Source organism: Lampetra fluviatilis, chromosome 2, assembly GCF_964198595.1.
Source record: "Lampetra fluviatilis chromosome 2, kcLamFluv1.1, whole genome shotgun sequence".
Lineage (NCBI taxonomy): Eukaryota > Metazoa > Chordata > Hyperoartia > Petromyzontiformes > Petromyzontidae > Lampetra > Lampetra fluviatilis.
Window position 1 is genome coordinate 32,789,307 of NC_136276.1, and position 26,855 is coordinate 32,816,161.

General features: G+C 53.0%; 2 protein-coding genes across 5 annotated transcripts in view; one reads left to right on the forward strand and one right to left on the reverse strand.

The window, feature by feature from the left end:
* LOC144945812 (uncharacterized) overlaps positions 1-15,455 on the forward strand; it is a 46,883-nt gene extending 31,428 nt beyond the window's left edge. For all 3 annotated transcript variants that reach the window (XM_078874354.1, XM_078874362.1, XM_078874372.1), the window contains exons 4-16: positions 86-244; positions 1,770-1,991; positions 3,605-3,787; positions 4,096-4,311; positions 5,893-6,110; positions 6,924-7,030; positions 7,278-8,317; positions 8,924-9,068; positions 9,934-9,989; positions 10,113-10,174; positions 10,657-10,794; positions 11,667-11,743; positions 12,229-15,455. In XM_078874354.1, coding sequence (XP_078730480.1) covers positions 86-244; positions 1,770-1,991; positions 3,605-3,787; positions 4,096-4,311; positions 5,893-6,110; positions 6,924-7,030; positions 7,278-8,317; positions 8,924-9,068; positions 9,934-9,989; positions 10,113-10,174; positions 10,657-10,794; positions 11,667-11,743; positions 12,229-12,244 — 2,639 coding nt within the window. In that variant the 3' untranslated portion in view covers positions 12,245-15,455. The remainder of the gene's footprint in view (positions 1-85; positions 245-1,769; positions 1,992-3,604; positions 3,788-4,095; positions 4,312-5,892; positions 6,111-6,923; positions 7,031-7,277; positions 8,318-8,923; positions 9,069-9,933; positions 9,990-10,112; positions 10,175-10,656; positions 10,795-11,666; positions 11,744-12,228) is intronic.
* On the reverse strand, positions 15,291-25,307 carry TBC1D7 (TBC1 domain family member 7). 2 transcript variants are annotated; one of them, XM_078874384.1, is made up of 8 exons: positions 24,908-25,307; positions 23,430-23,554; positions 21,403-21,483; positions 20,791-20,978; positions 19,764-19,901; positions 18,138-18,283; positions 17,560-17,689; positions 15,291-17,421 (listed from the first exon to the last, which is right to left on the reverse strand). In XM_078874384.1, exons 2-8 carry the CDS (start codon positions 23,545-23,547, stop codon positions 17,338-17,340), a joined length of 885 nt encoding a protein of 294 aa, XP_078730510.1. In that variant the 5' UTR covers positions 23,548-23,554; positions 24,908-25,307; the 3' UTR covers positions 15,291-17,337. The 2 variants fall into 2 exon arrangements, with proteins under 2 accessions (XP_078730510.1, XP_078730519.1); XM_078874393.1 differs by having other exon boundaries at positions 24,871-25,307.
* Positions 25,308-26,855: the final 1,548 nt, after the last annotated feature.

Genomic DNA, 26,855 nt, shown 5'->3' on the forward strand with positions numbered 1-26,855 from the left:
GAGGAAGATCAACTTTGCCTGCATACGCGCGACGTGCGTCCACGACGTGAACCCGCGTCTGCCCCCTTTTTGCGCGTCGGTGCAGTCCTGGAGAGGGGGTCGATCAGGGAGGAGGCTCCCTTGGGGAACGGCCACGTGGCTTCAGAGCTCTCCTCGGAGGAAGAGCTGAGAATCGGCGACGGATTCTCTACCCCGGCACACCCGTCGGATTCGGGTTCCGAGGATCAGGCAGTCCACGGAGGAGGTGCGGAGTGGGGGGGGGGGGGTTCCAGGGTTAGGAGGGTCGCACTTTACCTTGAGCCCAGCGGCAGCACGACCACAGCCCTCAGCGGCGAGCGCGTTTGCCGCACATTGCAGAGGGGATTGCGGTTTCAGGCCCCAACGGCCGCCCTGGTCAATACTGCGGATGTGGTAACCATGAAACCCGCTTCACAGTGGACGTTAAAGATCCCGTTTAGTCAGTTTATTTTGGGTACGGGTCCCATTAAGCTTAGAAGCTCATTTGCAATGACGACCCGGCTAAAACGCCAAGTGTGTTACATGGGGAGGGTTTAGAGGGACTACTGCATAGAACAAGAGCGGGGAAAATGTATAAACATCAATCAATCAAAATGTATTTCTATAGCACTATTCGTGCAAAAAAAATGCAATATATAGTGCTTTACAGGCATGAACAATAAAAGTGAATTTGTAGGCAAAATAAAATCACGTTGTTACAAATTTCTAGCAAAGACATAATAAAAATAACACCTTAAGAAAATCCTAATTAAAAGCAGGTTTAAAAAAGTAAGTTTGTTGATTTATTTTAAAAGTGCTTAATGATAAACATAACTAATAAACAGCGAGAACTATGTACAATGGGTATCTAGCTAGTAATCCAAAAGTATATTATACAGGACACTCGTGAGATGAACTCGCATATGGTATTTTAAATGCCATCATGGTCCAAATTTAATAAACTACGTGCAAATGTATTCTTGGTTCTTTCGGTAAAGTCACGTATTAACAATAAAAGAAAATAAAAATTGTATAAAAAAAAAATTATTATAATTTTTTTTCTTTTTTATCTCCCTACGTGACTTTACCAAAATAATCAAGAATATGAATTCCTGCAGTCACGAAAGTTTTAAGTCTAAATTTTACGTGCCAATGATTTGATTGGGAAGCCACGTAGCAACATCGCCCCCTACTGGCAGACTAATGCCGACTGGTGGGCCGGTGATGCATTCACCTTGTTCCTCGCAGGGGCAGCTGCCACTGGGGGTTCCCTGCCGCAGAGCATCTCTATGTACTGCATGGGAGGCGCGGTATGAAAGCGATAATGGTGATGACTAGCACAGAGCTGGCAACCTCTTGAGATCGTGGGTTCGAACCCAGTTGTCGGGTGCCTGTGACTAATCCGGGTTCGCGAGTTGAAGGTCTTAGCCCCGTTACCAATGTCTGCATTGCGCAAGAATAAAACATCTAATTTAATCTGGTTTTCAGATAATTTAAGCTATTTCCAGCTCCTGTTTCCCATGTACAGCAGGGCATGTGAGAAGGAGCAGTACCACCTGGGGTGGATAAAATGTAATCGAAGGGCCCTCAGAAGTAGTTCTGCAATGCCGTCTTCCATGGGAGGCACCGTATGAATATTAAATGATTGATGATGATGATGGTGACTGGTGGACTGTTGGTTCACCTTGTGGCCGTCGTGGCATAAAGGCCCCGCCCGGCCCGTTCGTGCAGCGCCTGACGGCTGTCACCATGCGTGGTCGATCGTTCTCTAGGCCCAGACTCCCGATTGCAGCCGAGTTCGACGACGACGACGACGACGACGCCGCCGTCTCGAGCCGAGCGGCGGGACACGAGCGACGACGCGGTCACGCAGAGCCGGGTGCCACCGCATAAAGCTTCCAGCACCATCGGCTCCACCTTCGGCGCCCCCACTTACCAGCATTCCACATTGCCCAGGGTCCCCAGTGGCAGCTGCAACCATCAAACCAACATCGGTACGCTCGCACCCAGGGGCTCCCGAGAGGGGGTCCCCCTTTGCGGGGTGTTTTGGCCTACTCTTTCATGCTGGCCCCGACGTCTTGGAAGAGCTGGGATTACCCACAAAAATGAACGCGCGACGCACGAGGGGTGGTGTGGCTTGCACCGTGCCGGCCGCCTTTGTCTCCCCGGTGGCGACGTTTTATTTAAGGCTGAGTTGACGTAGGTGGAGGCCCGGGACCGGTTTCGATGTTCATCACTGTTGTTGGCATATTCATTGGCTTTGCGTGCTCCGCGTGTTACAGTGCGAGTGTCAGTCGCCAGATTCATTACAGCGCACGGCTGTTTGTTTGGCGATGCCGGGTGGGAGCGTACGAAGGTTGTGAACCCTCGGTTATTAGGGCATTCCGCACGCACGCAGTGAAGTGTCCTCGCGTTGCAGATCATTATTACCCGGCGCCGTTGACCGACACGGGAGAATTGGGCTTGGCTCAAAAAGTGTCCCCGGCTCGAGTTGGAGCTGCGAGCCCTCGGGAAATGCACGCACATTGGCGGGCCTTGAGTTAAGTGGCCACCGGCTTGGCATTATTTGTTTCTTCCCGTGAGCCAGAGGGAGAGGTGGGGAGCCGCCGACGTGTAATTGTTAGCAGGCTGGAATTGCAACCCAGATGTCGCCGGTTAGATTGAATTTGATTTCTCATTGGGCAAGTGTCTCTTGAATCCTCTTGCCTGGATCTGACGAGATAGGATGCCATTTAACGGCACTTGTATAGCGTGACCTTATTGGTTATTTTCATACGACACCGCAGGCTGTTATCGATTAGCTGATGAAAATGTCAAACGCAGAGTGATATTAAGAATTTGGCGTCAACACGGCAGCATAACTCATTTGCAACGCAACATACCGTGAATGTCAAAGAGTCACGCTGCACAATTCACACGGTACTGACATTTCTGCCCACCCAGCTATAATTGGGTCCACCACCAGTACTGAATCAGCAGGTCACGAGCGGTGGGTTAAAATGTGGAACTCCCACTTTTAAGATGCCTGGCCCGCGTGGAAGCGCAGGCCGGATACACCCTCGAGGGCAGTGTTGTACATTCATTTTCAGAGGGGGCCCACCGTTTGGCGATAAGATATCAGTGTGAGGGCCGCCACACATTTTAAACCATTGGGGTTTGGCAGCATGATAAGGGGGGGGGGGGGGGTGTTTTAACATTCGTGTATTGTAGGGGGCTGCACTAAAGACCACCAGGGGGCCGTCAGTGGCCTGCAGGGCCTTGCAATGAAGAACACTGGTCTAGAGTGCTTGCCTGCGGTGGCCCGTGCACCAGCATTGGCGAGAGCAAAATAAATTGCATCGCTGCACCTTTACTCGTCGGAGGTCATTGCTCATCCGTCATCTGTCAAGTCCGCGATCGCGAAACGCTCCCAACAACGCTCCCAACAACGCTCCCAACAACGCTCCCAACAACGCTCCCAACAACGCTCCCAACAACGCTCCCAACAACGCTCCCAACAACGCTCCCAACAACGCTCCCAACAACGCTCCCAACTACGCTCCCAACAACGCTCCCAACTACGCTCCCAACAACGCTCACTCTTTCTTGCGTGCCGGCACCACGGCAGATGACGGCGCCCAGGTGCAGGGGCCGCCGCCGCCGCAAGGTCGCCCCTCCCCCCTGCTGCCACCACGAGCCCACGACCCCGGGGCCGGCCAGCGGAACCCCCCCTCGGCCAGGAGCTCGGGGGGCGGCCGGCAGCCCCCTCCGGTGCTCCCCAAGCCCGGCGCCCGCATCGCCCAGGCCAACGGTGAGTCCACGGCGCGGGGCCCAGCTTCCTCGATTGCACGGCGCCGATACCGCTGCGACTTCTCCAGGCCGGTGCTGGGGTGGAACTCGGCCTCCTCAAGGGGAACAGTGATGGGGTTTGGGCCAGAGTTTGTTACCGTGAATTATCTAGGTGAGCGTTACATGTTAGGATTTAAGATGGTTGTGAGTCGTGTACATTTTGAGTGACACGAGTGAGTGTTGTACACTAGGGTTATGTGGCCAGAGTTACTGAATTGTGACCGTTTTCTCTGAAACCCCTGCACCTCTGTCTCCATCGTAACTGTGCAGCGAGAGAGGAGCACGGCGCGAGGGACTCCGCGGGGAGCTCCGCACGTCCTCCCAGCAGCCGCTCCCCGCTCTTGCCGGCCAGGCCCTCCTCGGTGGACGCGCCGGGGGCCTCGGAGTCGGGAAACCCCGCGGTGCAACCCCGGCCTGGCCCCGTGCCCAGGCCGCACTCCGGCCTTCCCCCGAAGCCTCCCGTCCGCACGAGTTTTCCTGCCGGCGGTGAGGGGGGGGCTACGATGTCACGAGGGTTGCAGCGATACGATGACTTTAACGCCGTGATTCGCAATATCGGTTTTCAATAACACTGCACAAATGGAAAAATTAAAAACTGTCCGGTAGCGTGCAACTACGGTCATCCAGGACAAGACCGTACAACGTGTAACGACGCAATGCCCCGATCCACAAATACGAAGGAGATATCACGGCGATACACTCCGCCGCTCCTGACGCAGTTATCTGGGCTTGACAACCTGAATGTGAAATTATAGTCGTTGCTCTGCATCTACATCAACCGTACGAAAGAAGAAGTAGAATAACCCTGCAATTGTGTTTCGCAATGTTATTGCCTTGTTATTGTGTTTTAATTCGCCTCTGTGATCCAGCAAGGCGAGGCTTTCTGTCGAAGTCCCCAGGCAAGTTTTGCTCAGTGGCAGGTCGCTCATTCTTCTCTGCTGCCCCCGTTGTCTGGACCTGCTTTCCTCCAGCCATCCGTGCTTCTGGCTGCCCGCTCCTGTTCACATCAATTCTCAACACCCTCAACTCCAGTTCACTCCGCATAAGCCTTGTATCTGTAAAACTTGACATTTGCACACAACATAGTTAAATATTACTGGTAGGAACCTCCTGGTTACACCAGCCCACAGGGGATTGTTGTGTCCGTCCGTCGTGCATCAAAAAATGGGAGGGGTGGGGCTGGGTGGAGAGGGGAAGGTGGGGAGGGGCTGGGTGGGGAGGGGCTGGGTGGGGAGGGTGGGGAGGGGCTGGGTGGGGAGGGTGGGGCTGGGTGGGAGGGGCTGGTCACCCTGTGGTGCCCTTATAAAACTCAATGTTTAACCTACTCACGCCGGCTTGTGCCCGCCCTCACAACCGGCCATATTTGCGGAATACACCACGCCGCTGTTGACCCTGGCCATTGACCGAGCAACCCAACGTTCCTACCAGCTCCCTCCGCAGGAATGTGTTTATATGAACGACATAAAAACGATGTCATATTACCACCACCATGCTAACAATTGTCTTTGTTATTTCGTAAATATTTTGACTCCAATTAATATACTCCAAAAAATGTAACGAGCAAAAATAGTCACGACACAGCGATATTCTGCAAAACAGACGACACGATTATCGTGTGACCATGCATACCACGTGGTATACATCTTAGAATTAGCAAGACGCGGCGCACAAGAGAGGCGTCATATGGTGGCGGGATAAGAATGACGTCAGTCGCCTCTACGAGGCCACGGCGGACGTGTGAATAGCAGCGGTGTTAGCGGTAGACGCCGCATTTCTCTTTGTCTTACGCAGAGTCTGGTGTCCTTCCCCCGCACCTCCGATTAGCACGGTCGGCTACGCACGGTGCGAAAGAAGTCCCACATACATACAATGTAGACATACGTGAGGTTCATACCACGAGCAATAGCGTTCAATGGACTGGCCATGCACTGTCAGTAGAGTGGTGGACGTTATGTTCACTTGAGTAGAGCCGTTGTTGATGAAAGACTCGGTGAGTGGGATCGTGTGGTTGGAAGGCCAATCGGATGACGTCGATTGATTGCGTCTGTCCCCGCTGTTGGGCTGCAGGGGAGAGCAGGCAGGCGGCTGGAGGCGGCGGTGGCGGTGGAGGCAACTCGGAGCCCCATGCGCCAAGTGGCGCTGGGCCTGCTGTCGCTCTCCGCAAGTTCGGAGTGGTTGGGCTTCCGCCGTCTCTACAGCCGCTTCCGTCGGACCGACCAGAGTCCCAGCAACCCGAGCCCGACGCGCCGCACTCTGCGCCGCAGCCTCCGCACATGCAGCACAGGGTAAGCAGCAGTGGCAGCAGTGGCAGCAGGTACAGTGGCAGCGGCAGAAGCAGCAGTAGCAAGAACAGCAGCAGCAGAAACAGCAGCAGCAGCAGTAGCAGCAGGTACAGCAGTAGCAAGAACAACAGCAGCATAAACAGCAGCAGCAGAAACAGCTGTAGCAGCAGGTACAGCAGTAGCAAGAACAACAGCAACATAAACAGCAGCAGCAGCAGCAGCAGGAACAGCAGCAGGAACAGCAGCAGCAGGAACAGCAGCAGCAGGGGAACGGCTGTTGTAGCAGGAACAGCAGCAGCAGAAACAGCAGGAACAGCGGCAGCAGGAACAGCAGCAGGAACAGCTGTAGCAGCAGAAACAGCAACAGACCTGACATCAGTGTCAAGGCCCAGCGTTTGCCACTTGTTTACAGAGGTTCGTGGTTGGAGCCCAGCAGTCATCTTGGTTAATACTATAAATGTGTTGTTCTAACTGTGTAATATTCGCCGTCTGCTTCATGGCAGTCGTTAAAGATCCAAACTTGCCACATTTCTAAATGATTCGCAAATTATCCTATTGGATGAATCCAAACAACAACATCGCCCCCCGAATGCGAAACTACTGCAGACTACACCCGTCCGTGATGCACAGCGCCGTCGTGATGGCGTTTCACGATAGAATGGGCATGATCTCCTCCCCAGAATAACGAGCTGGGGGAGGGCGGCTCCAGCAGCGGCAGTGACAAGGGGGCCATGCATCGATTGCCTCGCCGGGTCTCGCCGTGGATTGCCGCTCCCGATTCTCACGCTCATTCGTCGTGCATTTTGCAACTTGCAGGGTCCTCCCAGGGGCTCGCAGACGCAGTCGGAGACGATGGATGCGAGAGCCAGGGTGGTGCAGGAGCTGGACCAAACCGCGGGCGCAGCGTCGCGAGGGATGCACGGGTAGGCGCCGTGCGGCATCCCCTCCCACCCGCTTTGCCATTGGTCTGTGGGTCTTTAAGCCTATGGGTCTCTGTGTTAGTCAATGGGTCTCTGTATGAGGCTGTGGATCCGTGTGTGAATCTGTGGGTCAATGTTTTTGTACAACATCTTGAGACTCGGTCACATGTAGACACTATATTAATCCACCATGTGTTGTTATTTCTAACCGGGGCGCTGGCTTGTGGCCGGGATGCATTTGCCTCCGCAGCCCGTCAGCCGATGGCACCGGCACCACAACTCAGGGCCCGCCACCGGGGCCCCGCATACCCCAGCCGGCCCGTCAACCCGCATCATCATCATCATCATCAGCGCCACCGCCACCACCACGGCCGTCAGAGTATCCTAGCGACACGCAGCTGATCATGTGGACCGTGACATCGGAACCGGGAATCCCGTCCGGTGGCCGTGCCGCCCCGGCACCGGCGCCGGCGTCAAGAGAACGCGGAGACACGAGGGAGGGTGAGGAACCCCAGCAGCGCCATCCGCCGGAATCACCGGCACGTCCGCCACACCCCCCGGGAGACGGATTCTATGGCGGCGGCGGCGGCAGGGGCGGCACCAGAGGTGGTCACCAAGAGGACAACAATGTCGACGATTACGATAACTCCGTGGGCCCCATTGGGCCCATCTCGGGCGTGCGCATGGAGGATGTCCTCGAGTTCCTCATGCAGCCTTCCGGAGGAGGCCAGGACAATGGTTCGGATGATGCCACCACGGAGAATTGCGTCACCGGCGTACAGATGCACCACGATCACCACCCTGATCACTACCCTGATCATCGCTACGATCACCATCCTGATCACCGCCCTGATCATCGCCACGATCGCCGTCATGATGATCACCACCCTAATCACCACCATAATCACCACCATAATCACCACCCTGATCACCACCCTGATCACCATCCTGATCACCACCCTGATCACCACCCTGATCACCACCCTGATCACCACCCTGATCATCAACACCACGACCACCGCCACCATGACCACCACCTTCACCACCACCATCACGACAACCAGTATGACCATAACCATAACGACCACGATGACGACAACAACAAGGAAAATGTGGACACAAGCAAAGCCTCCTTCCCTGACGAGCAGCAAGGGCTCTACCAGGACGACGAGGATGATGAGGATGGGCCCATCCTGTACCGTGACGATGATGACGACGACGATGATGATGGGCCTGTCCTCTACCGGGATGATGAGCAAGAGGATAACGACGACGAGGTGGAGATGACGGGTTAGTACCCTGATGAGAGCCCCTCACATGTACAGCCTTCCTCTGTGTGTGTGTGTGATTGTGTGCGTATCGGGCAGCGGTAGTGTCAGGGTTAGCGCGCTGCGCTACAAACCCGGCAACCCGTGTTCGATTACCGCTCACGGCCAACACCAGTGACGTTGATCTGAACCGGTCCTGGGACTCCCCAAGGTCGACTTGGCCTCAAATGAGTACCTGGTGTGGTGTGTAAACATCGCCGCTAGGGAGATAAGTGTCGGGTCGTAGTCTGTGGGTGCTGTGTTTACTCGCTGTGTGTGTGTGTGCCGAGTCAGTCTGTGTGCTGTGTTGACTCGCTGTGTGTGTGTGTGTGTGCCGAGTCACAGTCTGTGTGCTGTGTTGACTCGCTGTGTGTGTGTGTGTGTGCCAAGTCACAGTCTGTGTGTGCTGTGTTGACTCGCTGTGTGTGTGTATGTGCCAAGTCACAGTCTGTGTGCTGTGCTGACTTGCTGTGTGTGTGTGCTGAGTCACAGTCTGTGCGTGCTGTGTTAACTCGCTGTGTGTGTGTATGTGCCGAGTCACAGTCTGCGTGTGCTGTGCTGACTCGCCACACGGCTCTACTGCCCCCAGGGCTCCTCGCCAAGGTGCGCAGGAACCACTCCCTGGTGGCCGCACGATCCCTGGGTCACGACCCTGAGGTCGGTGACCCCCAGCAGGGTCACATGGGGGAGGTGTGGCAAGAGCTGCGTCAGCAGATCGGCACCGCGCTCACCAGGTGCGCTCACCACCCCTCACCTCACCTCACCCGCCACTCTCACCAGGTTTAAACACCACCACCAGCCATCTCACCAGCCATCTCACCACACTTGCTCTAGGTCCACTCGGCACCCACCAATCACCTCATCACACTGATCACTCTCCTCACCACGCTCACCATTCACATCACCACGCTCACCATTCACATCACCACGCTCACCATTCACATCACCACGGTCAATATTCACATCACCACGGCCAACATTCACCACGTCACACTCGCCATCCACATCACTACACTCACAATTCACCACAGCCCACAACAGTGCGGCCGCGGTCATCGGTCTCGCACAGTAACGCCACTGGCTCACTCGCCAACCTCCACATGAACGTAGAAACGTTGCCGATCGACTCCCCTCTGCCGTACGAAAGAATAAGAAGCGGCTTAGCCGAGCAGTGGTGGCTACGCACTGGGCCTGTAATCCAGCACTGTCTAGGCTGCAAGGGTTGGCGGATCGCCGCACAAGTGTTGCCAAACTGCCCGTAGGCGTCGAGGTGCCATACCCTGGCTCGCCAGGGAAAGGCGGTGCAGAGTGTTGCCTGCCCCCCCCCCCCCCCAATCGCATGTCTGGGTTTTCTCCGGGTGCTCCGGTTTCCTCCTCACGGACATAAACACTTGAAAATCGTCTGAAAACATCTTAATATGTAGAGGACTACAGAGCCTGAGCGATTGCTTATGACCAACTCACTGCCTCGTGCGTGGCTCCGGCGATTGTGAGATGCAATTTGCACGGGCGACGACGTGAAATAGTCAACTAATAATTATTATATTGTTAATCGACAATTTTTTCTAAAATTTCCACGCGTTTACTTTTCCCCCGCAGGCGGCTCAGCCAGAGGCCTACAATGGAAGAGCTCGAGCAGAGAAACATCCTGAAGCGTGAGTGCAGCACAGACGCACGGGCAGCGTTTGCTGCTGCCACTGTTGTTGTTATTGTTGTTGTTGTGTCGTGACATCGCTCCCAGCGGCTCAAAGTGTCGCCATGATTCATTGTCATTGCAGAGAGGAATGAGGAGGAGGAGCGAGAGGAGAAGAGAGAGATCAAGCGCCAACTCTCGAGGAAGGCAAGTTGCAAGCACCAGAGGCGCTGGCACGGCAGAGATGGTGCCTGGTTGTGCCCGCCATAATGACTGGGCATGCGAGGGCTGTCACATCAAGTAATAACAATACTTTGATGTTATATAGTGTCATTCATGCCAACAGCATCCCACAACGCTGTACATTAATTATGTACAATGACCAAATCCCATGGACGCAGTTGGCTGTCCACGGCGTGAAAGAAGCCCAACACACACACACCAATCAAATGGAAACCCCTACTACCAAGCTGCCTTGGGGGGTACAAAACGATAGACTTGACGGGCCGATCCCGGGCCCCACGCTCTTGAATGGAAGCACGACCCCAGGAGCGCCAGGGAGTGTTTTAAAATGGTTGTCGTTGCACGGCCGGTAATGACGGCATTTCCCGCACGCGGCGTCTCAACGTTGTGGGTGAGCGTGACGGTCACGCGCGCGTGCGTCCGTGTCCGTGTCCGTGCACGTGCAGCTGAGCATGCGGCCCACGGTGAAAGAGCTACGCGAGCGGAAAATCCTGCGCTTCAACGACTACGTGGAACTGGCCGACGTGCAGGACTACGACCGCCGCGCCGACAAGCCCTGGACGCGGCTCACCGCCGCCGACAAAGTACGGCCGCCACCCCGACCCCCGACCCCCCAACTGCCCGGTCCGCTGGCCCCTGCCACCGCAGGTCGAGGGGAATATCGGGACGCCGGTGTGGGGGGGGGGGGTGAGAGGGGAGGGCATGGACACAGCAGGATGATGACAGAGGGAATGGAGCGTCTCTGGGGGGGTGATAGAGGGGCATCGGGTGGGATGACACACGTCATGGGATGGTGGGGAGAGTGGGGAAACCCCATGGGGGCAGCAGGAGCAGTTCACGGGCAGCAGGAAGACAGCAGAGAGTCTGGGGTGGGACTACATGGATACTGGTGTCACAAGGGCATCAAGGGGATGACACACTTGGTGGGGTACCGGGGACAATGTAGAGGATCACAAGGATGTGTAGGAGGGACACGGGGACATTGGGGCGACCACGCAATGGGGGGGGATGATATAATGGAGTTGGCTAAACATCTCGATATCGGTCCACCGATCTTGGGTAATTGTTAAGGCCGATTCTGGCAGCCTTCCCCCGCTTGTCTGTGTTTTACTGTGCCTCCGAATAGTTTTCTCCGTGTGAAGATGAAGGAAAACTGCGTGCAATGCAATTTCTCTATTATCGTTATTATTGCGTGACGCTGGTGATACGGAAGGGAGTACCACATGTGGGCGCCGTGGGGTTCTACGAGCACACCGATGGGACTTGGGGGGGGGGGGGGGCTGGGGGGGGGGCTGGGTGGGGGGCTGGGGGGGGGATGTGTTATCCGGCGACGCTCGCTGAGCCTCGCGCTGTGCAGACGCTCGTTGCGGGATGCCATGTGCCGTGGTGGTTGTTAATGTGAACGTGTTGTCGCCGTGCGTGCCTGCGTGCGTGCGTGGCCTGCGTGCGTTCCAAGGCGGCGATCCGCAAGGAGCTCAACGAGTTCAAGAGCATGGAGATGGAGGTGCACGAGATGAGCCGCCACATGACGAGGTGAGACACTCGCACGCACCCTCCCGCATCCACCTCGCCAGCCCTGTCGCATCAGGCCGTGGGGGTGGGGGCTAGAGAGGGCTGAGTCCCCCCGTCCTCCTTCTGAAGGCTCGCAGCTCCCCCCCCCCCCCCTTCAATAGCCAGAGGTGGAGCGACAAAATGCACAAACGAGTCCAATTATAAGCGATGGGCGTTTCAGCCTTTCCTCGAATACACACGGGGTGAGAGCCAGAGCAGCGTTCACGATAGACACGAGCGGATCGCACCGTTACACTCATTCTGTTCAGCGCTTGACATTTGTTTAAAGTTTATTTAATATTGACTGTGGCTAATTGTATAGCCCCCCCCCCCGATTCTTAGTCTGGAGAGAGTGAGGAGCTTGTGTAGTGTACTTCAGTTCTGATGAAAAATACAAATAGTTTTTTTTAATTAGATGTGGATGTTGCTCTCTCTCACCACCAACCCCCCGACCCCTCCCCCTGCAGGTTTCACAAACCGTGACGGCACGATGGCCTGCACACTTCACATCACTGCACATCCTCCCGCAGGCCACGTCCTGCTGCTTCGGGGACCCCGGTGTTCGTCGCCCGTCACAAACAAAAATAATCATCAAGCTTCGTCTTGTGCCTCGTGCCGGATCGGAGGGGAGGCGAGGATGGACGTTGTCGGACGATCCTAACGAAAGCATCTATCGCTCTTTACAAACACGGAGATCTCTGCTAATTGCTAATTGCTCGGATGCCTTGGAAACAAAATCAAGCATATCACTCGGGATCGGCAGTGATTGGAGCAGCAAGAGGCAGGGTGGCCTGGAGGCCAAGCGGCCGTGGATCAAGCGGCGCTCCTCGTGGCCTGCCCCTGCCAGACTTGACCGATGCTAATTATATCCTGATTTGCACTTTGTCCACTCTGCGCTAATCATTACAGGAAAGGGACTGAATTGTTATGTCGCTTGTAAACTTTCTTTTTTGTGTTTGTGACACGGTGGGTTCTGACTGCCCCACCGGCTCAACAAAAAACAAACGGGCTCTAACCGAGCACCGATATTTACTTTGTTGTACTGCGACACACGCTAAGTTATATAGTGACATTGTTTCTGATCATTCTTTTGTCGAGGAGCGTTGGGTAATGTGCACGGGCACGCCCCCGGAGTGCGCCGCCGTTTGACGTCGCGATCGGAATGCCGAGCGCTAAACGCGGGGTTTGCAGCTCGGAGCGTCAGCTGCCTCTCCTGCCTGAGGCGGCGTCTTAAGCTCTCGACGGCCAGCTAGGGATTGCCACCCCTGGGGTACAAAACATCCGCGACACATGGGAAGAAGAATATCTCACGAAACCAGAAGAGGCGGGGAGGTGGGGGGGGGGTGTGAGAATGACACGTGAATGCATTGTCTTGAGCAGTGTATCATTATGCAACTGACAGAAACTGGGATTTTTGTACGGATGCATGTTGAACTTCTTTTGCGTCGCACGTAGCCAACTGCGCTAATCGGAAGTGCGGGGGAAGGACAACTTTTAATGTCCCGGGAAGACTAACCGATTTAACAGGGGTGCTTCTTCGAAACAGGGGTCGATCCTGGGAAAACCAGGACAGAGTTGGCATCCCGAGGGGTCCCAGTGCTGTCCATGCAGTGAATTAATGAAGTGAGCCTATGGGATTGAATCCACTCTGAAGCCGGATGTAACACGTGGTAATCTTACGGTTTTAACAATGAAGGTAACATTCGCCCAATCTTAATGCTATGTGAATAATATTTGTATATTTTTGTTTTTTTCTCTGGCTTGTTTTATCCCCCCCCCCCATCGGAAACTTCCATTTTTACAAATGCTCCACTACGCTTGTGAAATATTAATGGAAGATGCGAGAATGAGATTGCTTCCTGTGGCCGCCTTGTTCCACGTTTAATCTCAGTATTACCAGTCGACAGTTGCTGCTGCTGTTGCTTTGGCTCCGAGGAGGGCGGCGACGCGATTGCGAGTGGCAGCCCCCCCCCGTTTTGAGCCGTGGTAGAAACTGAACCCACGGCTGCCTCCTCCACCCCCCCCCCCCCCTTGCTGCTGACAGAGAGAAGAGTAGATGGGGCCCCGGAGTTGTGCATCTCTTGGGCTCGAATGCCTCGCCTAGGCCGCCGCGCAAGGGGGTAAACGTGTAGCCACTCGCAACGCGTGCACGTCCGACGTTTTTGGTCAATGTGCATTATTACCTTACAAGCATCGATCTTCGGAGGGAGCGAGTCGTGCTTTGCTCACCAGTTGTGTTCACTGCCCGCTTCTTCGCTTCAACTCCGCCCGACTTGAAGGCCGCGGGTCCCTTTTGCGTTGCCATTTTGACTGCCTGGAACGTTTGCGTCGAGTGCGTTTGGCTCCCCTCCGTAGACAAGCGGCGCTTGAACCGCAGCTGGGGATCTGCCGGCGCAGCCTTGCCCGTGCGGCAGGATTGCCCAGGTTTCACGCCCGCCGAGGCAACCGGTGCCGATCGGCGTTGAATCCGCGAGGTTTTTCCCCTCTTCCGTGGACAATCTCTTGTTGGCCGGGACTGCCTGTCGGGAGCGACGTTGAAATTGAGCAACGTGGACGGGAGGGCGACCGCTTCTCCCGCCGCCCCCCCCCCCCTCCCCGATGCTGGCAAAATGATGGCCACTTGCTGGCCGCTACTGCGTTCACCTTGTGCCTCACAGGGAGAGCTGCCACTGGGTGGTCCCCTGCCGCACGGACACCTCGAGATGTCACTGCATGGGAGGCGCGGTATAAATAGCCGCGTGCCGTCGTCACGGCTCTTGTAGTTACACCCGTTCATGTGCATCTGCTGTGGGAAAGAATGCCTGGTTGTCGGAATGCAGGCATCTCTTGTTCGGCCATAAATTAAGCCCATACCCCTGTCCATCACATCTTATGAACACCGTCTTCACACGCGCCAACCCTACCGATGTAAGCAGTAGGGCCCCAATTTTTTTTTTTAAATACCCTTTAAACGGTATCGGTTTTCAAAGCAAATCTCGTCAATTTTTATTATTTTTTTTTATTAAGCAGCACGATTTGCTTTGGAAATTGATGTCATTTTGACTAAATACTCTTAAGCCACTTGAGAAATTTCCCGGCCATCCCATTCCCAATATTGGCCCCCGATGCCGGGTCGCCCCCAGGACGCCCTCAACCCTGCGGCGTGTCGTAGTCACGTCAGTTCGCTTCATTTTAAATCTTTTATCCTACCGTAATAATTTTGGGTTGTAAATGTGAAAACTAGCGATTTTAATTTTTTATTTTACGTCAACACTGTGTTTTAAACAGTTTTTTTTTAAGGGCACTTGTTGGGGACGATTGTGACTTCACAGCCGCATGTGCAGGGTGTTCCAGCCAGGCTCCGGATTTTCAGTGACCCCCCCCCCGCCCCCCCCCCCCACTGGTTTGTCAGAATGTGAGTCGTTTATTTTGCTTCCTTTAATGTAAGTCGATTCCATTTGTTTTTTATTTATGCAATAAGCTCATGTTGTACGTCACTGAAAGCACCAGTGCCTTTTGGTCGACATTGGTTAGTGAAATGCAAGAGCACTTTTTCTTTTTAAAGATCCGGCGTTTATTAAACAAAAGTGCTCCTACACTGTGCTGGAGGGAGACAGGACATGAAGTGCCTTGCAAGAACAACACGCATTGAAGCAGCAACTAAACAAGTTAACTCGTGCAGCTTTGTGAATTATAAATAAAATGTGATATTAAAGTATACGTGCCCTCACGGTGTGCCGCGATTCTTTTAAAGCGCTTTGCAAAACGAAGAGGGGGGTGGGGGGAGGGGGTGGGGGGAGCCAGAGGCACCCGAGGTAATAACCCAAAGTCTAATTTGCCAGAGCTGAAATCGATACCCACCTCGGGCAGCAAAGCACATTTTTTTGTCGTACCCATGTATTGATACTGTGACCAGTGCCTTACTGGATAGCCTCAGCAATGAATCGCGGAATCCACCGTTATTGGCCACACAAAGAATGTGGAAACCTCAAGTAATGCCCACCCCCTTGGTGGGACCGACAAGTGACATTTCTGGCCTTGGTTCACGGACTCGCAAGGACAAACCCACTTCTGCCTGCGCGGGTTCCAGGTGGCGCACGCAAGTGTCCACTGGTAACTTTAATTGCCGTCCCCCTCCCTTTTTTTTTACACGACTATGTAAACGCCGTTTAAAACTCGGCCTGCTTTGACCGAATTGTTGCAGACGTCGGACATCGTAGGCAAACAACGTTTTGAGAGACTGTTAATCTGGTTTTTACGCAAACGGTTTCATCGCATCGGTTCAAACCAACGGGGTTTATTCTCCCTTCGCGAGTAAAAAGGGCTAGCGTTACGCAAGAACGGATTATTTAATCGCGGTATCTGTAAATGACGTGCTGATGAGCCAGCTCTGGCATCCGTCTAGGCTTGCAGGATGGGGCTTGCGGCAGTGTCTGGCGGTGCAGTTGGCGGCTTGCCTTGATCCCCTTGAGGATTCTGAGCGGATGACGGTGTCTGGAAGGGCGCATTAAGGGGCAGCCTCGAAATTCATCTCGACCTGAAGACAAGTTTAAACAACCCGAGGCACAATTTTGGCTTCTCTGAAAACAAACCCATTAAGTACAGATCCCCCTTCCCCCCCCTCGCTCAGCTCAAACGCGACGCAGCATCATTCTGGCAGGAGGTGTCTGCGATTTGGCCGTGACGGCGCCACTGCTTTCCACGTTGGCACCCATGGGCGAGTCCCGGCGTCTGTAATTATCCCATTCTGCGTCCGCTCAAAAACGTCCTCCTCGCCTCCCTGAAACGGGAAATAATAAATCCTCAAGCCGTGAAACTGCATGTAGTTTTGTTTCCCTCCGAATTGTGGCCCATTGTTTCTCAAGCGAAACGCTTGAAGGACGTGACCTGGATTCTTATTTACTTCCCACATAGAAGATTAATGCATTATTAGTTCCAAATAGACTTATTCGAGCATCTTGTCTGCACAATAGTGACACCCACTGGTCACTGATGTCCCATTCATGAAACCATGAATGCATTAGCTCTGGCTGTGACGACAACTGATGATGCCCCTTCTTCACATTTGTGTTGACCAGGAAATGTGTCATTCTCATGTCCTCCTCTACCACTAACTTTTTACTGCTGTTGCTGCACGACCAGAAAAATTAATTAGAGGGCATGGGGTTCCATGACCTCTAAATTAATTACCAGCTACAGCTTCTCTATAAGATGCCAATTTTTTGGAACATTTTTTTTATAACGATCGTGCTCTCAGTGTTAATTCACAAGGCAAAGTATCCATTGGATCTCTCGCAGTGAAGTGCAACCTTTCATTTTCAAGAACGGCCTGCAGAAGTGGATGTCGCAGAACTAGTTTTGAAATCCCTTCAAGTCTCCTCCGGTCCACACGGTAGAGCCGACAACTTTCCCACTCACTCTGCCACTATGTTTTTCACATGATAGTCAAACCGATGTTTTTTTTTAAATTCTCAGCTGGAATTTATCCAATTTTAATATGACGGTTGAAGTCCATTGTTCGGTTTTACCACCAGCTAAACAACTCCAGTCCGGCATCGCCACAGGAGTGCGGGGGTAGTCCCAAGTGTCCTATGGGGCTACGTGTGGACGGGAGCTCCCGTGTGCTTCTGCCAAAGCTCAATGGCCTTGGTCACAATTGCGTCCGTGTTCTCCTGCGGAATCTGAGAAGCAAAATAAAAACATCTATTTTACGCTCTCTCCGTGCACATTGCATACACCTGACCTTCACTCGCGACCAAAACACATCCCGACGTCAAAGCGCAGTTGTTCCAATCGCGCGGTTGTTCCAATGATTTTACCTTTTCCAAAAACTGCACAATGCTGTCGGCCTTGTTCATCGTCATGAGAGTCATCTTAAACGTGAGGAGGATTCCCATGGCGACGAAAACTAAAATCTTGCAGGAGCCACTCATGATCTTGTCCCACACCCTGTTGGAGTACAGGAGAGAGAGAGAGTTCGAAATGGGATCGGTTTTCAAAAGGAGAAAACCGACGAGCATAACGCGTTGTTTTTGTAAGCAATAGCACAAAGGCTTTAGTATCTGTATTGATGTCGTACATCTTGTATATAAGTGTTCTTCATTGCAAGGCCCACGGGGCTACTCGCCACGTCTGGTGGCCTTTAGTGCAGCCTCCGACAATACACAAATGTGAACATACCCCCCATCATCATCATCGTGCTGTCAAATCCCAATGGTTTAAAACGTGTCATTTCCCAGTAGTTCACACTGATTTACATTGCAAACAAAGTTGAAATATCACTCAAGTTATTTTGCGCAGACGACCACCGTTCCCTCAGGCATACGCAGATACACACGGGGGTTTAGACAGAAATAAAAGTCCCGATAGGTCAGCTGTTTGTCGCAAGTCACGTTACCTCTCCAGACTTTTGTTGGGAAGAGTCCCGGCAAAGCAGCGGGAGAACCAACGGGAGCACGGCAGCCTCGGCAGCGCCCCGGTGCCACGCAGGTGCTGCAGCAAGCGTCCGTCCTCCACGCCCAGGTAATGCTCCAGGCTCTTGGGCTGTCAGCAAACACGCACGTGCGTCACTACAACCAGCAGCGGCGGCGGCGGCAATAACAACAATTACAATTCGGCGGTGACGGGGCCGTGCGGTCGCGTGTTTGCCGCTCGTTGCAGACGGCGAGCACCCTGGCTAATGCTGCGGGTGTGTTAACTGGAGGATACGCGATGTCTGCTTTGCAAGCACAATAGCGTCACGGTGTCTGCTTTGCGTTGCAGACACCGTGACGTTATTCGAAATCGAGCGGGCCATGTGTGCCAGCGTGCCAGTCCAAATTTAACATTTTTCCACAAATTACCCAATTACCTCGTGGGGTAACAAAACCACATAGGAACATTGCGCCCTTCTGGCAGACTATACCCACGAGTGAAACATAGCACGTTGGTGATAGCCTCTCGCCGTAAAAATGCCTCGGATACCAAATGTAATTATTATTTTACATGGTGCCGAAATGCAATCGCACTTGACGGCGCTTAACACAAGTGATGAACATGTGGGAAGAGGTGAAATGGGAAGAGGTGGACGAGGGCAGGGGCAAGCAACGCCGCAGCACGGCCCCAGGGCCAACGAGGCCAAGCACACGGCGACACGAAGCGACTGGGGCTCAACGGGTCCCCGGGTGGCCCAGACGCGATGCTGACAAAATCCCAGGGGCAGCGAGAGCAGCACCAATGGGTACCAGAAGGTGGCATATCCACCATGCACGCATGCACGCTCACCACGGAGGCAGGGAGAGGAAACGCTGCCGCTACTTAGGGGCCGTCCTTAAATGACGTCACGCGATTTTTTAACCCCCCCCCCCCATGGTCACACGGCGCCACAAAAAGTCAGACCACCCCCCCTCAAATATGACGTCACAAAGCCCTGCCCCCCCCTCCCCCCCAAAAAAAAATAAAACATGCTTCAAATCGCTTTAAACTATTGTCGTTGTAGTGCGTATTTAATGTGCCGCTGCACTCTGATGATGTAGGAGTTAACATTTATTAAAAAGTCGATTTAATTAAGTAGAACGTGTTGTCTATATTTATCTAAAGTTGCGCATTTTTACGTGACGTCACATTTCTCAAACCCACCCCCCTCGTCACACATCGTTACAAATATCTGACACCCCCCCCCCCCCACAGGTGCGTGACGTCATTTATGGACGGCCCATATCTGGAATAATGCAGGGAATTGATACGCAGGCTCAACAAGGCTGGCAGTCCAAACACGACCGCAGACTCCTGCGGTTGTGCCGCAGATATTTTTGGGTCGTACCGCGTCTTGTTCGGTACGACGTCCGACGTTTCGCTCCACGTGCTGGGGGGGGGGGGGGGGGGGAGCTTCTTCGGGAACCAGAACCGAAGAAGTTTCCGGGTACGTGCAGCTGAAGAAGCAGGCGGAGCGAAACGTCGTACTTTCAGTACAACCCGGAAAAGAAAAAAAACATTGGGGATTCCAACACGAGTTCTGCCGCTGTGCTCAAATGCAGTGGCTCACCAGATGCGGCAGTGAGTCGACGTATTTGTTGTTAAATTGAGTGAAGAAACACTTCGCCAGCCAGTAAGCGTCCACTTCATTCTCCGCGATTTCAGACATGCTTGACACCACGGCAATAAAGTCCCCTTCCTCTTCCTCCTGAAAGAGACCGTGCAGAGCGTCCGCTAGAGAACACCACCAACAATAATATTGACGTATTCACTTAGTCATTCCACTGCTAGATGAAGGCCTTCCCACACTGTGTTGGTCACGGGGTTTCTTTAACCAAAATCGTGACTGATGTCAGCCTTGACTAGGAAGGTGGTTGGGTTCGAAGTTTAGTACACCGACGACCACTGGACCACCGTTGCATCCTCACTATCTATCATCATCATCATCGCCGTCATATCAGCCATGATCACTCTACTGCTGGATGAAGGCCTCCCCCAAGCCGTCACCACGTCTCATGATCCTGCACCTAGGGCCCCCCCCACAGGAGCCGATTGTGTCGCTCTGTCCCCTTGGGTGAGGGTGTATCCCCCTCCTTTGGCTGCCACTTCACCATTAGTTTGGACCACCGGCCATCATCCCTTTGAGCGACGTGTTCTACACAAGCACACTGTTTTCTTAGCCTCCCATATGGAAAATGTGCAGCCCTGCATTTATTCACAACACCGCTGGCAAAATGGCTTTCACTACAGTCAACTCAGGGAAGCCCCCCTAGAGAGTATGTTTTGCATACTGTTCCACGCTGGCCAGACGTCTTGGTAGAGGTGGGAGTGTCCACACTTTACCCTACCACACAACTCCTGCACATTGACTAACCGCGGTGTACCCATTTATACCGCTTGGTGGACAGACGCAACAGTGTTTAAACTGCTGCACCGGGAGATGGAATCGAACGGGCCACCTCTGGATTGCAAGTCCAGTGCGCTAAACAATTACACCGCGGCAGCCGCACTCCTAGCCACCCACGAGCGCTGCCAAAAGTTTACGAGAGCCCTTGCCTCGGCTTGGCCCTGCCCCGAACCCCAGTTACTTCGCGTACCGGGGGCTGGTCACAGCGGCGAGGGAGGCAGCCGTTCTCCAGCTGCAGCATGCGCAGCATGGTGTGTGTGTCGGGCGCGCCGTCCCCCGTGAGGCGCATGGTTCGCAGCGCGTGCAGCACGTCCTGGTGCTGCTCCGCACGCTGCTGGGACACGGCCTCGTGGGCCGCCTGGTGCGGGGGGAGGACGCCTGTGGGAGCACACGGGCGCGCACACTTTAAAAAACAAAGATCCCCCAAACCGTATAGCTGTTACAAGGCTGTTGGGGCAAGTCCCGTTAGCGAGTGGCACCTATGCAGGCTGGCACGGCACACAAGGGGGTGGGTGGCTAGCACCATGCCTGACCACCTTTTTTTCTCGAGTGGCGATGTTTACACATCGCACCAGGTACTCATTTGAGAGTTAGTCGACATAGGGAGGCCCAGGGTTGGTTCAAATAATCGTCACTGGTATTGGACGTGACGGGAATCGAACCCGTATCGCCGGGTTCATAGCGCAGCGCGCAAACCGTTACACTACCGCTCCCCATATATCCACACACACACACACAAGGCCCCATTCAGTCCCCGCAAAGAGAACCCCCCGCCTGGCCGAGATATTAGGAGCGCTCATACCAAGCAGCACCTTCCAGATGAGGATGCGGTAGATGGTGGGGATGGGGAAGCGCTGGCTGAAGGTGCACAGCTTCTCCAGATCTACACGCGCAGACACACGACACGACGCACCCAGCAACCGTCCACAACCCAGTGACCGCCATCCGACTCACGCCTCATCAGCACCCATCAATCGAATCCTGCGTATGGCAGCAATTACGTTCAGGAGCTAAATACCAATGTTGAGATCTGCTCGCCATGATGAGGGCTTCAGGAGAGTTTGTGTAGTTTTGCTATTCTTTGTCCATTGAAGGAGCACAGACTACAGTGGTTTACTACGTAGTCCATAGGTTTGGGTTGCATAGCCACAGTCGGACTCCTGTAGCTTGTCTTTAACTTTCCATGCATGGAGGAGATATGTGCATCGGGCCTGTTGATGTCCTGATGCGGTTGATAGTTTCACCAGTGTCACTGGGGAATGTCAAGGCCAGGAGGTGCACCTACTGACCCCCATCATTGCATTTTACATATATCCTTGTTTGTTTACATGTTAGTACAATGGTCCCCCCTTATATCCGTTTAATGTGTCTGTAGCTTAGTTTTGTAATTGTGCTGTGGTGAAATCTGTACGTAATTTAACCACACAGATTTGTTCTGCGGGGAAAAAATACATTTGCTAATTTTGAGTTCTTCTGCAGCGATTAGGTTGTGTTTTTGTTGCACTTTTAATTTGTTTTGCTCTCGTAGTTTTGGTGACCGATGTCACTCTTGAAAATGAGACCATCCTCGTCTCTTGCGTTCTCATCTGGTTCACCAAAATTTACCTGAACTTGAAACTTAAATCAACTAGGTCATTTAGATCGAGTGACCTCACCTGATGCTAATTATTTGGTGATGTTGCATTAGCAGTGGTGCACAAGCATAACTCACAGAAACTCGACATGAATCAATGACACTGTAGCCCTTAAAATCTATTTTTGTAAAAATATAATAGGTGACATTTCGAGCAATGGGCCTTCTTCATTGGGCATCATTTGTATTGACTGATGCTGCTTGACGACTTGAAAGAATAATGGGGCGGCATACTGCGACGTGAAGAAGAAAGCTCAAGATCGGCCAGGGCAGAGTGTTTATGAACCAAGGCCCTGCTACTGCAAAGATGATTAATGGATACTAATACCCTGGCTGGATCACCAATTAGCTGACCATAACCCAGTGTACACAATCTGACTATACATTTTTAATTTCTTTACCGGGTAAGACTCACGGAGCTATACAGCTCTTTTTCAGAAGCGACCTGGCCACAAATGACAGCTCAGGGAAGTGGCTTATCACGTGGAAATTTAGAGCAGCCAAATACCAGTTTATAAATGCGGAGGGGAAAACTGTAGGACCCGGAGAAAAATACACGTGACCACGGGGAGAGAGAGAGAGACACGCAAACTCCCAATATACAGCAGGCGTTGGAGTCGGGATCGAACCCATGACCTCTTGCATACCAGGCGAGGTAGTTAACATTTCGCAACGGTGGCGCCCTAAAACCAGGCTGGATCGCCGTGACCCAGTGACCCTGTCTAAGACTGGCTGGGTCGCATCTCCTTGATGCGCTGGGGAGAGACCCGGGGTGAGGAGGAGGAGGAGGGGGAGCACGGTTCAAGTTCAAGTTCATTTATTAGGTATAGCCCTGTGAGCCATTCGGCTCTTGAATCAGGTGCAACCGCAACAAACAAAAAACATGAACAAAAAACATCTTAAAGTGAATATGTGTCTAAGTGCAAACAGACAATCCAAGAAAAGACAGCAAAATATTGCAGAAAAAACACCGTACACCAACGCTGTGTGCAAAAATCCCAGTGGGATGCAAGTCAAACAACAACAACAACCACAAGACAACTTAGATTAAGGCCATTAGTCTAACTCTGTACTACAACAAACAAACATGGCTAAACCAATACACTTTTCGAAATCACCAAAATAAAGCCATGAAAGCCATGAAAAAGCAATCATAGGAACTGTGACGGAATTTTCACAATAACTGGTGCCCTTACCGAGCGGCTCGTCCTTAAGGAGGATCTCCAGGCTGCGCTTCTCGTCCACGCCGTGGAAGCCCACCTTCTTGTAGTAGTGCGAGCGAAAGTTCCTCGGGTTGTCCTCTGCCATGGCCATTGGGACCCTGGCCGAAGGAGGACGCGGTGTGTGAGAGACCGAGTGAGCCGTGTGGGCGAGTGACTGAGTTGGTGAGTGACTGAGTTGGCAAGTGACTGAGTTGGCGACTGAGTTGGCGACTGAGTTGGTGACTGAGTTGGCGAGTGACTGAGTGGGCGAGTGACTGAGTTGGCGACTGAGTTGGTGACTGAGTGGGCGAGTGACTGAGTTGGCGAGTAACTGAGTGGGTGAGTGACTGAGTTGGCAAGTGACTGAGTGGGTGAGTGACTGAGTTGGTGACTGTGTGGGTGACTGAGTTGGTGACTGTGTGGGCGAGTGACTGAGTTGGCGAGTGACTGAGTTGGCGAGTGACTGAGTGGGTGAGTGACTGAGTTGGTGACTGAGTGGGCGAGTGACTGAGTTGGCGAGTGACTGAGTTGGAAAGTGACTGAGTGGGTGAGTGACTGAGTGGGTGAGTGACTGAGTTGGTGACTGAGTGGGCGAGTGACTGAGTTGCCGAGTGACTGAGTTGGCAAGTGACTGAGTGGGTGAGTGACTGAGTTGGCGACTGAGTGGGCGATTGACTGAGTGGGCGAGTGACTGAGTTGGCGAGTGACTGAGTTGGTGACTGTGTGGGTGAGTGACTGAGTTGGTGACTGTGTGGGCGAGTGACTGAGTTGGCGAGTGACTGAGTTGGTGACTGTGTGGGTGAGTGACTGAGTTGGTGACTGTGTGGGCGAGTGACTGAGTTGGCGAGTGACTGAGTGGCAAGTGGCTGAGTGGGTGAGTGACTGAGTTGGTGACTGTGTGGGTGAGTGACTGAGTTGGTGACTGTGTGGGCGAGTGACTGAGTTGGCGAGTGACTGAGTTGGCAAGTGGCTGAGTGGGTGAGTGACTGAGTTGGTGACTGTGTGGGCGAGTGACTGAGTTGGCGAGTGACTGAGTTGGCAAGTGGCTGAGTGGGTGAGTGACTGAGTTGGTGACTGAGTGGGCGAGTGACTGAGTTGGTGACTGAGTGGGCGAGTGACTGAGTTGGTGACCGTGTGGGTGACTGTGTGGGTGAGTGACTTAGTGGGTGAGTGGGTGTTTGTGTGGGTGGGTGAGTGACTGTGTGGGTGGGTGAGTGACTGAGTGGGTGACTGAGTGGATGACTGCGTGGGTGAGTGACTGAGTGGATGACTGAGTGGGTGAGTGACTGAGTGGGTGACTGAGTGGGTGAGTGACTGAGTGGGTGAGTGACTGAGTGGGTGAGCGACTGAGTGGGTGAGCGACTGAGTGGGTGACTGACTGAGTGGGTGACTCACTGAGTGGGTGACTGAGTGAGTGACTGAGTGGGTGACTCACTGAGTAGGTGACTGACTGAGCGCCTCGCTGTCCCTACCTGGGCCTCCTCGTTTCGCCAAGCCCACCGTAGTCCGCCACTGTTGTTTCGGCGGACCGGGCCCGGAAACCCACGCCTCGAGATTTAGTTCCGCCCGCGTTTCGGTTCCGGCCAACCGTCTCCCTCTCACGCCCCGCCTCTCACGCCCCCCGCTGGCCACTCTGACGCAGTGAGCGCCTCCCTCCCTGTGAGCTCTACCTTGACGGCGGATAGATCCTCTGTCTGGCCCTACTGCACCAACATTACCGTCAACACGACGTCGATCACACCATGACACGATTGCACCTACCCTTCAAACTACCCCGCAACGTATGTACGTTGAACTTCTTTCGCGCCGTACGTAGCCAACCGTGCTAATCGGAGGAAGGGCAACAAACCAACACCGGCATCACTCCGACAACTACCTCGAACCCTTAGGGGCCGTCCATAAATGACGTCACGCGATTTTGGACGATTTTTGACCCCCCCCCCTCGTCACACGGCGTCACAAAGTCAGACCCCCCCCCTTCAAATATGACGTCACATCCAAAAACCATATTTCCATTTTGAAAATAAAACATGCTTCAAATCGCTTTAAACTATTGTCATTGTAGTGCGTATTAAATGTGGCGCTGCACTCTGATGTTGTAGGAGTGTTGTTATAACAATTAGTGTTGTTATAACAATTCTATATTTATTTAAAGTTGCGCATTTTGATGTGACGTCACATTTCTCAAACCCCCCCCTCGTCACACATCGTCACAAATGTCTGACCCCCCCCCAGGTGCGTGACGTCATTTATGGACGGCCCCTTACCCTACCCCACCTTTATCCTAACCTCAACCCTTACCACAACCCCTGCCTCTATACTATCACCTCGACCCTTAACCCCAACCTCAACGCTTACTACAATCCCTACCTCTACACTATCACCTCGACCCTTAACCCCAACCTCAACCCTTACCACAACCCCTGCCTCTACCCCAAACCTACTTTAACCCCTGCTGTAATGTAACCCCCAACTCGGCTCATTGTCACATTCTTATTTACAGTGAGCCTCGGTCTAAATGGGAACGTGCATTTAGATTATTTGGATAATTTTGCTGCTATAAATGTCCACGTGATGAGGCCCCTTTGTTGAGTTATCATTTGTGGCCAGGTCGCTTCTGAAAAAAATTAACCCGTAAAAACAAAGTTTTTCACTATAAATCCTTTATATGCGTGGCGGCTAGAGTCCTCTCGTCCTCTGGCTTGAGATGGCTGCCACCTATGGGTCAGATGATTGCCCGCCACCATTAAGCAATTGGTAATTAAATATTAAAAAATATTTCCTAAAAAGTGTAAAGTTATGGGAAAAAAAATTCACGAAAATGCATTGTCACGCACAACGAGTCTGTGTGCAAAATGTCAGCTCGATTGGATCACGGGAAGTGGGTTAAAAAAACGACCGAAAGATTTGCACGGTCGTAAGCAAGCAAGCAAGCGAACTTAATATAAAGGATTTTAAAAGGTGTCTCATTGGACTTTACCTGGTAAGATAATAAAACATTTAGTGTATATATATTTTTAAGTTATTATATTTGTTTACCTTTCCTATGCTTTGCACTACTGCCATGTTTTTGTATTGTTTGTTGTTGTAACGTTCTGACCCGCCCCTACTGGACATCAGTGAGAAAAATAACTTTATAGCTCATCGGATTCCTCCAGAAGAAATACATATTCCGTTTCTGAGTTGAACACAGTGCTACGACCACCCGGTGTCTTAGCACAAACTCGGGGGTTGTTCGAACAACAACCGACAAAACCGGTAACCGTTTTCCGAAATCGATTACCGGGGTTTCCAAAAGCAGCCGGTTCAGAGGCACACCATTTACTCGGTTGATAAGCTAAAGGCGCAAGCCCTGCAACTTGCTTGTTCACGTCACTGCTGGTGGAGGGGACCTCCACGAGGAGATATTTGGCCACATCT

Bases quoted from the DNA above. Each gene is read 5' to 3' on its own strand.
- TBC1D7 (XM_078874384.1), bottom strand. From the start codon at position 23,547: ATGGCCATGGCAGAGGACAACCCGAGGAACTTTCGCTCGCACTACTAC. The intron at 21,484-23,429 runs GTAAGGGCACCA...CTGCGCGTGTAG, and splicing joins CCTTAAGGACGAGCCGCTCG to ATCTGGAGAAGCTGTGCACC. The intron at 18,284-19,763 runs GTGAGCCACTGC...GTTTGCTGACAG, and splicing joins TCGACTCACTGCCGCATCTG to CCCAAGAGCCTGGAGCATTA.